General features: G+C 43.5%; 1 protein-coding gene across 1 annotated transcript; it reads right to left on the bottom strand.

The window, feature by feature from the left end:
• Positions 1 to 1,619: 1,619 nt before the first annotated feature.
• Positions 1,620 to 13,329, bottom strand: LOC110496182 (voltage-dependent calcium channel gamma-4 subunit-like). The gene is made up of 6 exons (XM_036952722.2): positions 13,209 to 13,329; positions 12,770 to 13,061; positions 12,084 to 12,311; positions 7,138 to 7,221; positions 5,010 to 5,150; positions 1,620 to 3,454 (listed from the first exon to the last, which is right to left on the bottom strand). Exons 2-6 carry the CDS (start codon positions 12,798 to 12,800, stop codon positions 2,637 to 2,639), a joined length of 1,302 nt encoding a protein of 433 aa, XP_036808617.2. The 5' UTR covers positions 12,801 to 13,061; positions 13,209 to 13,329; the 3' UTR covers positions 1,620 to 2,636.
• Positions 13,330 to 14,979: the final 1,650 nt, after the last annotated feature.

Here is a 14,979-nt window from a genome sequence, read left to right as displayed (position 1 = left end):
GTAGCCTGTATATATGTGTGTGTGTGTGTGTGTGTGTGTGTGTGTGTGTGTGTGTGTGTGTGTGTGTGTGTGTGTGTGTGTGTGTGTGTGTGTGTGTGCTTGAGTGTGTGTGTGTGAGTGATGGTGATCGTGGGTGCTATGACCTTTTGTGTGTGTGTGTGTGTGTGTGTGTGTGTGTGTGTGTGTGTGTGTGTGTGTGTGTGTGTGTGTGTGTGTGTGTGTGTGTGTGTGTGTGTGTGTGTGTGTGTGTGTGTGTGTGTGTGTGTGTGATGGTGATCATGGGTGTTATGACCTTTTGTGTGTGTGTGTGTCAGCAAGAATCAAGATGTATTAAGAAGAACTGGCCTCTCTTGACATGACCAAAATAAAGGAAGCCCCACCACCTCTTAACTTAACTTGTTATGAATGTCGCCCTGAGCCAGCAGGGATCACAGGTCTCCTTTCCATGTCACTGGTCCCTATTCCTGTCGGGGTGATTTCTAGGGACCAGGGGCACATTACAAATGTTCACACTATCGTGCCAACCTGACCCAAGGTATTTTCTCTTCACATTTACATTTATAGCACTGTTCCAGGAACTATGGTTCAGTACGGGAAAAAGTTTTACCTGACTTTTTTCCAAGAAGAAACACTTAAATGTTTTCAAATGTTTTGCTACAGTGTACCCTACTGAACACAACCCAGGGCTCTCCAGAGAGAAAGGACTAATTAAACTCCCCAACTAAATCACACATGAACTGTGCACTCCATGCTGTTGAACAAATAGAGCATCCCTCTCCCTCCCTAGCTCCCTTCATCCTCCAAAGTCATTGCTTTAATGAGATTAAAACAGTCACTTTCATTTCCATCCCAAGAGTGAAGAGATTCAGTGTTATTCAATTATTATTCAATTAATCAACTGTACTTGTAGTCTTGTGTTAAGGAATTCTGCTGCTTTTCTGGGCCTGTGTCTTTCTTAGCCTCAGCGTTCATTTCTGTGACCTTTGACCCCAATATCAACTGGACAATCAAGGTTGCCTGTTAAGGTATTGAACAAACTTTACACATGTTTTTTGTCACCTCAAAAGGGTTCATCTGTTGAGATGAGTCAATGTCCCAGTCTGTTTTGTAGATGTCACACCCTGATCTGTTTCACCTGTCTTCGTGCTTTTCTCCACCCCCCTCCAGGTGTCACCCATCTTCCCCATTACCCCCCGTGCATTTATACCTGTGTTCTCTGTTTATCTGTTGCCAGTTCGTCTCGTCAAGCCTACCAGCGTGTTTTTTCCGCGTTCCTTTTTTTCCTAGTCTCTGTTTTCTAGCCCTCCCGGTTCCGACCTTTTCTGCCTGCCCTGACCTCGAGCCTGCCTGCCGCCCTGTACCTTTCAGACTCTGACCTGGTTAATGAACTTATGCCTGTCCTCGACCTGCCTATTGCCTGCCCTTTGTATTTTAATAAATGTCAGAGACTCGCACCATCTGCCTCCTGTGTCTGCATCTGGGTCTTTCCCTGTGTCGTTATAGTAGATCCAGCTATATGAATGGAAAAAATTTGCACCATTTAATTTCCAAACATTTTTACATTCATTTGTACTATTACCATCTAGTTTAGATGTCAAATAACACACTCCACACAATACATTTTCATATATAACTTTATTGAATATATTTGTTTTATTTTGTATTTATTTTTGAGGCTCAGAATGTTGTATTGCTTACCCATCACAAATGTCCTTAGTTTGATGAATGTGTATTCGAGTAGAAATATAATTTATTATGATCACAGGATCATAGGCTCTCAGACCCCTAACCCCAAGGTAGGATCTTTAAAGCAGTGGTTCTCAACTGGTTTTTCCTCTGAACCCAAATTAAACCAGGTTGTTTTAGCAGTGACCCAGTATTTGCATTGTGATAATATTCAAGAAGTTACAATGGGTATAACCATTCAAAACCTCCCGTGACCCAAATTTGGGTCGCGACCCACGAGTTGAGAATCACTGCTTTAAAGAAGAACAATAAGAATACAGCACATACCATCACTAAAATAAAGCCTATAATCTAATACACTTGTCATGAAGAATAAAAAACACAGATTAGGCTATGTTGGTTATACCTGTAATAACAAAAACAATAGCCTTAAAAATGGGATGATAACAATAATTATAACAATAATAATAATAATAATAGTAACAATTATTATTAATAATAATATTTGAATAAAATATATTTAAAATAAAATACAAACACAATATTACACTCATAATTTGTGCACATGCTTCCTGCATGACGCCCTCAGATTGAATTGTGATGGAGCTAGAAATCAATGAAAACTTTAAAATACAAAAATCATAGTTCAAAATGTACAAATTTACCCTTCATTTACGATTACAAGAAACAACAGCAATGTGATCATATTCAAGAAGTTACCATCTTTACAGTCTTGTAACCTGGCTATGATAATCAAGCACTCGGAATGATGAGACAAACCAAAGTTTACAACTATAGACACATTGTGCATTTCAAAATGAATATATACTCAATACTGTTGTCAATAATACATTTGATATTCTCGTCAGTGGAATAGATATATTCATAGTAGTCAAAAACAAACTGAGATGGCCCTGCACCTCCATGGCTCTTGCTCCTATCTCCAAGGCTCACACTGGCGTGGTTCTCCTGTTCAGCGTGTCCGAGTCAGTGTCCCTGTTCCGTTTGCCCCCGAGGCGGTCCAGGGTGCCCATGCCCCTCTCTCTCTCCATGGTGCCAGTGGACAGAGGTGGCTGCTGGGGGGTAAGACCGGAGGATGACAAGGTATTCAGGGGCGCAATGGCAGTGCCGCCGACCGCGGAATTCTGGCCCGCCGCAGAGAGGTTGGACTTGGAGAGAGAAGGCAGTGTACCGCTCATCATCACTCCCACTTCCTCATTGGGGAAGTAGCTGTGCAGCTGGTAGAGGGAGGCCCGGTCCACCGTGCCGTAGAGGGGGGGCCTGCCGCCACCAAGACTCCCCATCTTGGAGTCCCGGGTCAGGGTATACATGGAGATATCGCCCCCTACTCCTCCACCAGCATGGTGCGGGTTGGGCAGGGTGGCCACAGAGAAAGGCGGGGCAGACGGCGGTAATGCAAAACTCTTGGCGTCTGTGGGTGAGGTGTCACGGGGGGAGCGTGGCGGGTCGGTAGAGTGCGAGCTGGAGCGGGAGCGCCGGCGGAAGCGGTAGCTGGGCAGGCGGAGCATGGCGTGCGTGGTGCTCTTGAAGAGTTCGGTGCGTGAGCGGCAGCGCAGCTCCTTGTTCTTCTCGATGTAGATGTTGACGGCCAGGACGCCCACCATCTCAGCCAGGATGAATGAGAGGCCTCCGAAGTAGAAGGACCAGCCGTACGAGTAATGCCACTTCTTGTCCTCGTCCTTCTTGGGCGAGATGTCGCTTAGCGCCGCAGAGATGTACACTATCACGCCGATAATGTTGCTCAGGCCTGGGGGACAGACAGAGGTGAGATATAGACTCGAATATACACTGAACAAAATACACGCACAACATGTAAAGTCTTGGTCCCATGTTTCATGAGATGAAATAAAAGATCCCAGAAATGTTTCAAACGTACAAAAAGCTTATTTCTCTCAAATTTTGACCACAAATTTGTTTGCATGCTTTTTTAGTGAGCATTTCTCCTTTGCCAAGATAATCCATCCACCTGACCGGTGTGGCATATCAAGAAGCTGATTAAACAGAATGATGATTGCACAGGTGCACCACTCTAAAATGTGCAGTTTTGCCACACAACAAAATGCAATTGGCATGCTGACTGCAGAAATGTCCACCAGAGCTGTTGCCAGAGAATTGAATGTTAATTTCTCTACCATAAGCCGCCTCCAACGTCGTTTTAGAGAATCTGTCAGTACGTCCAACCGGCCTCACAACCACAGACCACATGCAACCATACCAGCCCAGCAAAGGACCACCACATCTGACTTCTTCACCTGTGGGATCGTCTGAGAGTATTTCTGTCTCTAATAAAGCCCCTTTGTGGGGAAAAACTCATTCTGATTGGCTGGGCTTGGCTCCCCAGTGGGTGGGCTTGACTCCCAAGTGGGTGGGCCTATGCCCTCCTAGGCCTACCCAAATCTGCGCGCCTGCCCAGTCATGTGAAATCCATAGATTAGGACCTAATAAATGTAGTTAAATTGACTGATTTCCTTATATGAACTGGAACCTCAGTAAAATCTTTTAAATTGTTGCCTGCTGCGTTCTTTTTACATTTTTGTTCAGTATAATATGCCATTGATTTTCTCTGAGCTTTTCCATAGGGGGGTGAGGGAATGGCTCTAAACGAACCGTCTCAACTTGATTACTTCTCTTGTGTTATGTCTCATTGACCCATATCTCCACTTAGGAGATAATATATGGCATATTACTAAATAAACAATATTTATTACTTCTGTTGTGTTGTGCCTCATTGACCTGAGTCTCCACTCAAGGGATGATATACTGTATGTGGTGGCAGGTAGCCGAGTGGTTAGAGCGTTGGGCATAACCGAAAGGTGGCTGGATCAAATCCTCAAGCTGACAAGGTAAAAATCTGTCGTTCTGCCCCTAAACAAGACAGTTAACCCACTGTTCCCCGGTAAGCCGTCATTGCAAATAAGAATTTGTTCTTAACTGACTTGCCAAATTAAATGTAGAAAAATCTCATTTACATTTACATGGGAAATCTAAGCCGCAACCAACATCATTAACATGAAACGAGTTATGGGGAGGGAAAAACAACACAAAAGTGAATATCATGGATGGATGAAATGATGGGGATAATTATATTAGCATTAACAACAACACTCGTTTCCGAGTTCAGAGACCATTGAGAACATTTAAGGCAGAGTAGGGCATTCCATCATAACAAGAGGAAAAGGAGTATGAGACACCATCGAGCATGATTTGAACTCCAGAACTAGGCTTCATCTGTGTCCAGGAAACCAGCCCCATGTGTACTGAGTAATAGAGAAACTGTCAAGAACAAGACGCCGGCGCCTTACCAGCAGCCACAAACAGGATGCCTCCTCCTAGGATGATGTTCCTCTTGCTCTTGTAGAAGCTGCTGGATGCAACACATATCGCTCCCATCAGGAGCAGTATAGCACTCAGGATGGGGAAGATACTGGAGGCTCGGACAACACCTGCAGACGGAAGGTGGTGAAATGTTCCTTAGTTGCTGATCTAAGGTCAGCTTCTTGTTGACAGTGGTTAATGGTTATAGTTGTGATTTGGGAAGGGTAATTTGAGCCTAGATCTATGCCTATGGGTATCTTCTACCTGGACCTTTGCTTAGATAGGAGATCCTATCCTCTGATAATATTGGAAGCGACTGCAAACGTATTGTGTCGTAACCTGCTGAGCTTAGCAAATACGTATATTAAAGATGAATGATTAAAGATAAAGTTGTGAAGGTGACTTGCAGGGGTAGAAACCCAAATGATTTCCCACTCGTTACGTTCCGAACAGAACCATTATTTGTTAAGTTACGTTCCGCTGTTCCGACCAGCAAGATAAAGTTCTGAACCGGTTTGAACTCCCCAAAAAGTACCGGTTTATATTATTCCTTTCTGTTCCATTTTACACCTCTAAAATAGTTGGGGGGAAAATTACATTTAGCAGTAGATTAAATTACTTCACCAATCAGTGCAGCTAAACGAGCAGGTAAGTGATTTAATCTGTATAGGAAAGTCACAAAGAGCTAATTATATTTTGCCGTAACAGCATGGTTTTAATCATAATGAAAGACAAACACAGACACACTGTGCTGCCAGTCACAGTGTAAGGCGCCAGATGCAACTGAAATGTTGCAGGGGAGGACAAAGCAAGAGAGGATGGGAGGAAGCTTGCCTTGAAGCGCTGGGAATCTTGTTATGATGCATTATCTGAATTACGCCCACAGAATTATACCTACGGAGGATCAGCTCTATGGAGGAACTTGAATGTCTTTGAACTTCTGAGTTGGTTTAATGTTGGACCAGAGCAAACATACCTAGCTAACAAGCTTGTGTGTGCAGAGCAGCACTAGAATTAAAAACACATCTTACCTTTCTGTACTTAATACATCCAATGTGGTAACTATAGTATATCGCCCCAATTTCTGAAACCATGCTTGTAACGTCATCAGGTGGCTACAGTAACCTATGCAGGTAGCCTACACACACACGTACACGCACTGGTAAAGATTTCCAGCTGCCAGGCAGACGCTGGAATATGTTTCTGAGTGACACAGGGGCTTTGTTGTGGACTGGAAGAAAAAAAATGTCCGGAATGTAAAAGAATGTTATTGACCGGTTCCCATGCTTTTAAAATAACGGTTCCGTTCTGGAACAGTATAGATCACGGGCTCCGTTACTCAGATAATTGTGTTATTTTCCAGTTTTTGATTCTGTTCCCTGAACTGGTTCCAACCCTTGCTTTTCCGGCTGCGTATGTGACATTGTCACCATCTGGGGTAGAGTAATATGCCACACTAAGCATTTATTTTGTAACACCTTTCATAAATGACTAAATGTATCCTACATTCTTATTCCAACCGATGTTCTGGTTGGATTGGAAGATCCCATTCCTTTGTTATAATTCCCTCCGGCAAATGAGAGATACTGATTGAGTTAGCTAACTCATAACCTTGTACCTCGGCATTCACTAATGCTGTTTCCCAGCATTTCTTTTCAAGTCGACATCACATCTTTCTAGTGACATCCTCCCACTGCCCACGTCCCCTTACTCACGCAGGAGATACTCTGCTGCCTCACACGTCCCCTTACTCACGCAGGAGATACTCTGCTGGATCCCACGTCCCCTTACCCACGCAGGAGATACTCTGCTGGATCCCACGTCCCCTTACTCACGCAGGAGATACTCTGCTGCATCCCACGTCCCCTTACTCACGCAGGAGATACTCTGCTGGATCCCACGTCCCCTCACTCACGCAGGAGATACTCTGCTGCATCCCACGTCCCCTTACTCACGCAGGAGATACTCTGCTGCATCCCACGTCCCCTTACTCCCGCAGGAGATACTCTGCTGCATCCCACGTCCCCTTACTCCCGCAGGAGATACTCTGCTGCATCCCACGTCCCCTTACTCACGCAGGAGATACTCTGCTGCATCCCACGTCCCCTTACTCACGCAGGAGATACTCTGCTGCATCCTGATCATAGTCTGCATCGTCCGGGAAATGATTGATCTGAGAACACACTCCTCTCTTCAGCCCTGAGAAGGAGAGAAAGAGAGAGAGAGACCCTTGAGGAAGAGACGTGCCATTTCCAGGCCCAGGGAAATGTGCTCATCTGTGGGGACACAAATGTGCGTACAGGAACACTACCTGATCTAACGAGCACACTGTACTTTGTCAATGGTAGGTTACGGGGGGACTCTTTGGGAGATTCACCTACTGCTTACCTCGGCCACAGTACAGTAGACTATATGATTACAGACATTGACCCTTTCTCTCTCAGCTCATTCACTGTCAAGCCACTAACACCTCTGTCTGATCACGAAGTTATTGAAAGGGGGTAAAGGGGGGTAAAACATATGATATAATTAAATATAATTAAATCAATGTATACTGGCAATACGTGCAGCATTAAAATTGGTAAGAAAATAACAGAATTCTTTAACTAGGGGCGGGGCCTTCGCCAGGGTTGCAATCTGAGCCCTGCACTCTTCAATATTTACATTAACGAATTGGCCACTATTCTAGAAAAATGCTCAGCCCCTGGTGTTAGTCTCCACAATTCAGAAGTTAAATGCCTACTCTTCGCAGATGACCTATGCCTGCTGTCACCCACAGCACATGGCCCACAGCAGAGCCTGGACCTACTAGAGCAGTACTGCCAGACCTGGGCCCTGGCAGTAAACCCAAAAAAGACTAAAATAATGATTTTCAAGAGAAGATCCAGATCTCAGGGAATTAAACCAAAGTTCTCAATTGGTACAAAATATATAGAGTACTGTACACACTACAATTACTTAGGTTTAAAAATAAGCTCAACTGGACACCTTAATGAGGCAGTGAATGAGCTGAGAGAGAAAGCACGCATTAAAAAGCAAATTCAAATTGAAATACTTATTAAAATGTTGCTAAAACTAATTCAATATCTCATTGAACCAATTGCACTTTATGGCAGCGAGGTGTGGAGTCCACTTGCAAAACAAGATTTCAACAAATGGGACAAACACCCCATTGAAACCCTGCATGCAGAGTTCTGTAAGATTCTACTACATGTCCAGAGGAAAACTACAAACAATGCATGCAGGGCAGAATTAGGCCAATATCCACTAATAATAAAAACTCAAAAAAGAGCAATTAAGTTTTGGAAACATCTCAAATACAGTGACCCCCTCTCATATCATTACCAATCCCTGCAATGCCAAGAGCTGAGCAAAGAAAAGAGTCCCCTCATCCAGCTGGTCCTGGGGCTGAGTTCACAAACCTGTTCAACTAACGCACTGAAGCCTCAGGACCAGATCATCCAATCAATCAGGATAAACCAAATTACAACACAGTCAAAACAAAACTATATTGCTATATAACTATATAACACAAACACAAACACAAACACAAGCACAAAGCAAAATGCTGTGCTATCTGGCCCTAAATCGACAGTACACTGTGGCTAAATATTTTACCATGGTTACTGATCAAAACCTTAGAAAAACCTTGACAAAGTACAGGCTCAGTGAGCACAGCCTTGCCATTGAGAAGGGTAGACACAGGAAAACCTGGCTCCCTGTAGAGGAAAGGCTGTGCAACCACTGCACAACAGCAGAACCTGAGACGGAGCTGCATTTCCTGACAAAATGTCTAAAATATGAAACAATTAGAGAGTGTCATTTTCCCAAATTTGAAACCCTTATTCAAGAGAGAGAGAGAGAGAGAGAAAGAGAGAGAGAGAGAGAGAGAGAGAGAGAGATAGATAGATAGATAGATAGATAGATAGATAGATAGATAGATAGATAGATAGATAGATAGATAGATAGATAGATAGATAGATAGATAGATAGATAGATAGATAGATAGATAGATGGATGGATGGATGGATGGATGGATGGATGGATGGATGGATGGATGGATGGATGGATGGATGGATGGATGGATGGATGGAGAGAGAGAGGCAGAGAGAGAGAGAAAAACAGACAGAGAGAGAAAACGGAGATGGACAGAGAGAGAAAACAGATGGACAGAGAGAAATACAGAAATATGGGAGAGAGATGGGTATTAGAGAGTATTAGAGACAGAAACAGGACAGGACAGATATCTGGGGCTTGGTGTATGGACATATTAAGTATTCATTTGAATCCCTTTTCAAGTCGGTTGTGACAGTCAAATGAACCACAAACAACCCTTTGTACTCTGAAGAGGACAACAGACTTCATCAATAATTAAGAAGCTGTAATCAGTATGTTGAGCATCTGCCACAAATATTATATATAATGGCTGTTGTTGTCCTCTTTTGCGGTCTATCACTTACTGTAGGTAGCAAATGGAGTCCCACTCCATCAGACTATAACTAATGACTCATCACTCATACTTCTGACTCGTTACCGGAAACTAGGCGTATGTCCGCGTCACTATTTCACAGGAGAAACATTTTTTTTAAAAATCTAAACGCATTTTTGGGCAGAAATTTCTTCTGGAACAGTAGCTAAGGAAATGGATTACATTTTCAAACTAAGGGCAACCGTGGCGTCCATCCATGTATATGGGTAAGATATTTTGAATTTAGTCAGAAAGTCATTTTCATTTCAAGTTAAAGTGTACTATTAGCTAGTTAGCTAACGTTACATGTGCATTAATATCTTTTATTTATTTATTTTAATTGTACCCCTTTTTCTCCCCAATTTCGTGGGTTCCAATTGTTTTTTTAGAAGCTACTATCTTGTCTCATCGCTACAACTCCTGTACAGGCTCGGGAGAGACGAAGGTTGAAACATACTGTCCTCCGATACCCAACCCAACCAAGCCGCACTGCTTCTTAACACAGTGCGCATCCAACCCGGAAGCCAGCCCCACCAATGTGTCGGAGGAAACACCGTGCACCTGGCAACCTTGGTTAGCGCGCACAGGAGTCTCTGGTGCGCGATGAGACAAGGACATCCCTACCGGCCAAGCCCTACCTAACCCGGACAACGCTAGGCCAATTGTGCGTCGCCCCACGGACCTCCTGGTCGCGGCCGGTTACGACAGAGCCCGGGCGCGAACCCAGAGTCTCTGATGGCACAGCTGTACAGCGCCCTTAACCAATGCGCCACCCGGGAGGCCCCATGTGCCTTAAAATCAAACATGTACAGTATGCCATCTGTAAATACGAATAAAATTGTTACATTTCGGGCCTAGTTGGTTTAGCCACAGAAAAAGCCAGCAACCTTCACGCTTGCTATGATTGGCTGAGATAATGAATGGCTTGACACGCCGAGAGATGAGTCTGGATTGGTCTGCCATGTAGCAGGCTTTTATCTATTTAAGCTGGTCAGTATGTGCAGGTAATTCTGTCTAATGTAGTTTACATATATATATATTGCGTAATAGAACTGCATAAGTGTTGCTCTCCACTTTCTTGAGGACCGAGTTTTGAAATCAGTGGAATGCATGGTGGAATTAGAGTATGATACAGTAGCTAAGGAAATGGAGAAAACACTTTGGATTACATTTTCAAACTAAGGGCAACCGTGGCATCCGTGACAGAGAGGGAGAAGCGTCCATCCATGTATATGGGTAAGATAGTCTAGCTAGCTACATTTTCTGATATTACACATTTTGAATTTAGTCAGAAAGTCATTTTCATTTCAAGTTAAAGTGTACTATTAGCTAGTTAGCTAACGTTACATTTATGATCTGTGTAATAATATTATTTGTATCTCAGAGCCATTTGCTTTGCTAGTTATAGCCTAATGTTAGCTAGCTAACATTGAACCTGATTGGTTAGCTACCTACAGATTCTTGCAGGGTAGTAACGTCGTGAGTTAGGATTATGGTTCACTGTTTAGCTAGCTACATGTCTTAACAAAAGACTCCACTATGCACGTAACCATTTCAATTGAATGTTAACGATGTCACTGCGACAACTGTTGATATACGTAGCTGGTAAATTCGCTCTGGCTATCTACTCCGATTTCAGAGCACTTTCGTCTAAGTTACCAAGGCTCTGGACAACATAAAAACAGCCTAACCAGCTCTGTTAGGGCGAGTAAAATAGTCAGAGTGAGCTGTTCTCTCATTTGTGTCTGGAAGTAGCTAGCAAGCTAGCCAACTTTAGCCAGTTAGCTTGGGTGCCCGACTGCTGTTGTTGGACAGAACGCTCGGATCAACCCTTAAAGAGACGGGTGGGCTAAACTTAAGAGGGTGTGAACGATGCTGAATAGGTGTAAACAAAAAAGAGCTCTTCAATAGGTGCACCAAAATATTCAAAGGCCATTTTCTCAAAAGTGAGGTTACAAGTTTATCAACTTTCAAAGCAGAATTACATTCCCATTGTTCCTCAACTGTAGTGTATGATAAACCTTTTTCTAGCTCTGAGTCTCTACCTGTATCCAATGTAAAAATAACATTAAAACACAATTTCAAATTTTCTACATAAGACTGAACCGAATTGGTCGATCACAATTGCCTCTTTAGCATTCGCTGGTCTCACGAAGCCAAACCTTCAAAATCAAGTCATTGTCACGCATGGTTCTCAACAAGACTAGTTTCTCGCAGATGACAATAGGGTAAAAATGCTAATGTTAGATCATGTTAGATAAGCAGCTCTTGAAATGTGCCTTTTTTTCTCCTGACTGTCTGCCACTGCCCACTGGATGTCCTCTAAATGCACTCCAGGCAGCACTGTGTCGAACCGTGTCTTTCATGGTTGAGCTGCTCATCAGCTGCACAACACACACACTCTTGTACACACACCTGCACATGCACGTATGTGCACATAAACGTACGATCCAAACACAGTGATCCACCCACCCACACACACCCACACACACACACACACACACACTGAGGCATTCATCTGACCCCACCAAAAGCCTGGAAATACACTGATCCCCCATCACCCCTCCCCACAAACATCTAGACCTCCCCTTACCCTCCAGACAGCATATCCTCCAGAGGCCAGAGTGGGTGAGGGCACCAGGGTCTTTCTTGTCCTTGTTGTTGGGGTCGTCCTGGGAGGAGTTGGCCGTGCTGTTGCAGATGAAGGCCCGTGCGTACAGCCAGTAGTCCGTCCCAATGGCCACCGCCATCAGGGAAAAGGCTGCAAACGCCCCCAAAGTGGTGAGGACAACCTGGATCCCCTTCTCCCACCACACCATGACTGGGCCGGAGAGAGGGAGGAGAGAGAGGGATTGAGAAAGAGAAGAGCTGGTGAAATGGAAAAGATAACTGAAAAGCTACAAATCAAGAGTATCCTCTTGAATGGTGTGGGTGTGTCTGTGTTTCAAAGGAAACAACCGATATGCCACAATTGACCCGTTATTGACCTGGATGTCCAAAACCTGGTGTGTCGATTTCAATTCAATAAGACTTTATTAATCCCAGAGGGACAATTAGAAAGGCATTGTCAGTTCTTTGTCTCTCTGATGACTTGTAATTGTTTAAATACAAAAGCCATTTGAGAAGGGAAAAAAACGAAAACTTCAGTATAACAAATCATATGGTTTCCTTTTGAATCCAGGCATCTGTTAAGCTGTCTTTGGTTAAGTGTTAACGTTAAGTGTGTGTGCGCGTATGTGCACGTTTGGTGAAGTGTGTTTCTAGTGAAATGTGTGTTACCTTGGGGCATGCCTCTGCCTTTTGCCTCCATGTCTGCAGCTTGCTGTTCCTCGTCAGTGAAGAGTGCGCATTCAGAGTCCCCTCTGTCCAAGCCGCATCCATAGACCGCTCTTCCTCTCTTGTTTCCTCTCTCGTTTCCTCTCTTCTCGTTCCCCTCTCTCTCTCTCTCTCTCTGCTCCCTGTGTTCCTCTTCTTCTCACTTACCTCAGTCTCTATGTGAACGTGGATCCACAACTCGAGGTTTCGTCCCTCTTCTCAGTAAGTGGCCATGGCATGCGTCTCAGCGTTGCTCCTGTGGGGTGAAGAATAAGAAGAAAAAAGAAAGGATTTAATAAATGAATGTGATGTGAGAGGGAAGCCAAGTAAAATGGTCTTTCTTAACCTTACAAAAAGATGAATCATTAACACAACTGGGTTTGAACATTATGCGATGACCAACCCGAAGGGAAAGAAGCTGATCCGTTTCCACATTTCACCTAGAGAGAGACAGAGGGATATATAAAGCAAGAGGGAACAGGAAAGAAGCGAGAGAGCGTGCTCTATTCCATTGCCATGGCAACAGCAAATTCCAAAGTCTAGGACGGAACAGAACACTGCGAGTGAGAAGCGAGTGGGGGGTGAGGGGCAGCTGAAACAGCTGAGGGGATTTTGCCACGATTAAACAGTAAATAAATACTGATGCTGAAGATCTCAATATGATATATATTTTTAAAAGAGTGAGTCATTTCAAAGCCATGATAAAACATGTAGAATCCTAGTGTACTGTTCAATTAAGGGAAGTAATCAAGACCATTCAGATGATGACAAGCACTTCAGTATCATTATGTAGTTGAGCTAACATATGCTGTATGTGAGCATCTCTGGTACACATCATGGCCATTAATATGGAGTTGTTCCCCCCTTTGCTGCTATAACAGTCTCCACTCATCTGGGAAGGCTTTCCACTAGATGTTTGAACATTACTTGATCCCATTCAGCAACAAGAGCATTAGTGAGGTCAGGCACTGATGTTGTGCGATTAGGCCTGGCTCGGCGTTCCAATTCATCCCAAATATGTGTTCAATGGTGTTGAGGTCAAGGCTCTGTGCAGGCCAGTTAACTTCTTAGTGATTCCTTCACGCGCCAATCCCGTTAACGGGATTGATTTGACAACACCCAGTAAAATAGCAGCACACCAAATTCAAAAACAGAAATACTCATAATAATAATTCATAAATCATACAAGTGTTATACATCGGATTAAAGATGAACTTGTTGTTAATCCAGCCATAGTGTCAGTTTCAAAAAGGCTTTACAGCGAAAGCAAACCATGCTATTATCTGAGGACAGCACCCCATCAAACATTTAATAAATTACCTGTAATCCTGATCCAAACATTTCAAACAACTTTCCTAATACAACTTTAGGTATTTTTTTAACATAAATAATCAATCAAATTTAAGATGGAGTAAACTGTGTTCAATTGCAGATAAAAACAACGTGGAGCGAGCTTTCAGGTCGCGCGCCCCAACCACAACAGTACACTTCACTCGACCCTCGTTCTGAACTGCCCTACTTCTTCATTTCTCAAAGGAAAAACATCAACCAATTTCTAAAGACTGTTGACATCTAGTGGAAGCGATAGGAACTGCAAGCAAGTGCCTTAGAAATCTAGTTCCCCATAGAAACCCCATTGAAGAGAGAGTGACCTCAAAAAACAAAATTCCTGGATGGTTTGTCCTCTGGGTTTTGCCTGCCAAATAAGTTATGTTATACTCACAGACATAATTCTAACAGTTTTAGAAACTTTCCAGTGGTTTCAATCCAAATCTACAAATTATATGCAGATCCTAGCTTCTGTGTCTGAGTAGCAGGCAGTTTACTTTGGGCAAACTTTTCATCCGGATGTGAAAATAGTGCCCCCTAGCCTTTATTAAGTTCTTCCACACCGATCTCTAAAAAACATTTCTGTATGGACCTCACTTTGTGCACAGGAGTATTGTTATGCTGAAACACGAAGGGGTCTTCGCCAAACTGTTGCCACAAAGTTGGAAGCACAGCATCGTCTAGAATGTTGTTGTAAACTGTAGCATTAAGATTTCCCTTCACTGGATCTTAGGGGCCTAGCCCAAACCAGGAAAAACAGCCCAGACCATTATTCATCCTCCACCAAACTTTACAGTGACACTATGCATTCGGGCAGGTAGTGTTCTTTTGGTGTCCATCGAACT

This window comes from Oncorhynchus mykiss, chromosome 18 (assembly GCF_057628025.1).
Source record: "Oncorhynchus mykiss isolate SJ-2025 chromosome 18, ASM5762802v1, whole genome shotgun sequence".
Classification (NCBI taxonomy): Eukaryota; Metazoa; Chordata; class Actinopteri; order Salmoniformes; family Salmonidae; genus Oncorhynchus; species Oncorhynchus mykiss.
The sequence above is the reverse complement of the archived record's forward strand: the minus strand, read 5'-3'. Positions and strand labels throughout refer to the sequence as shown.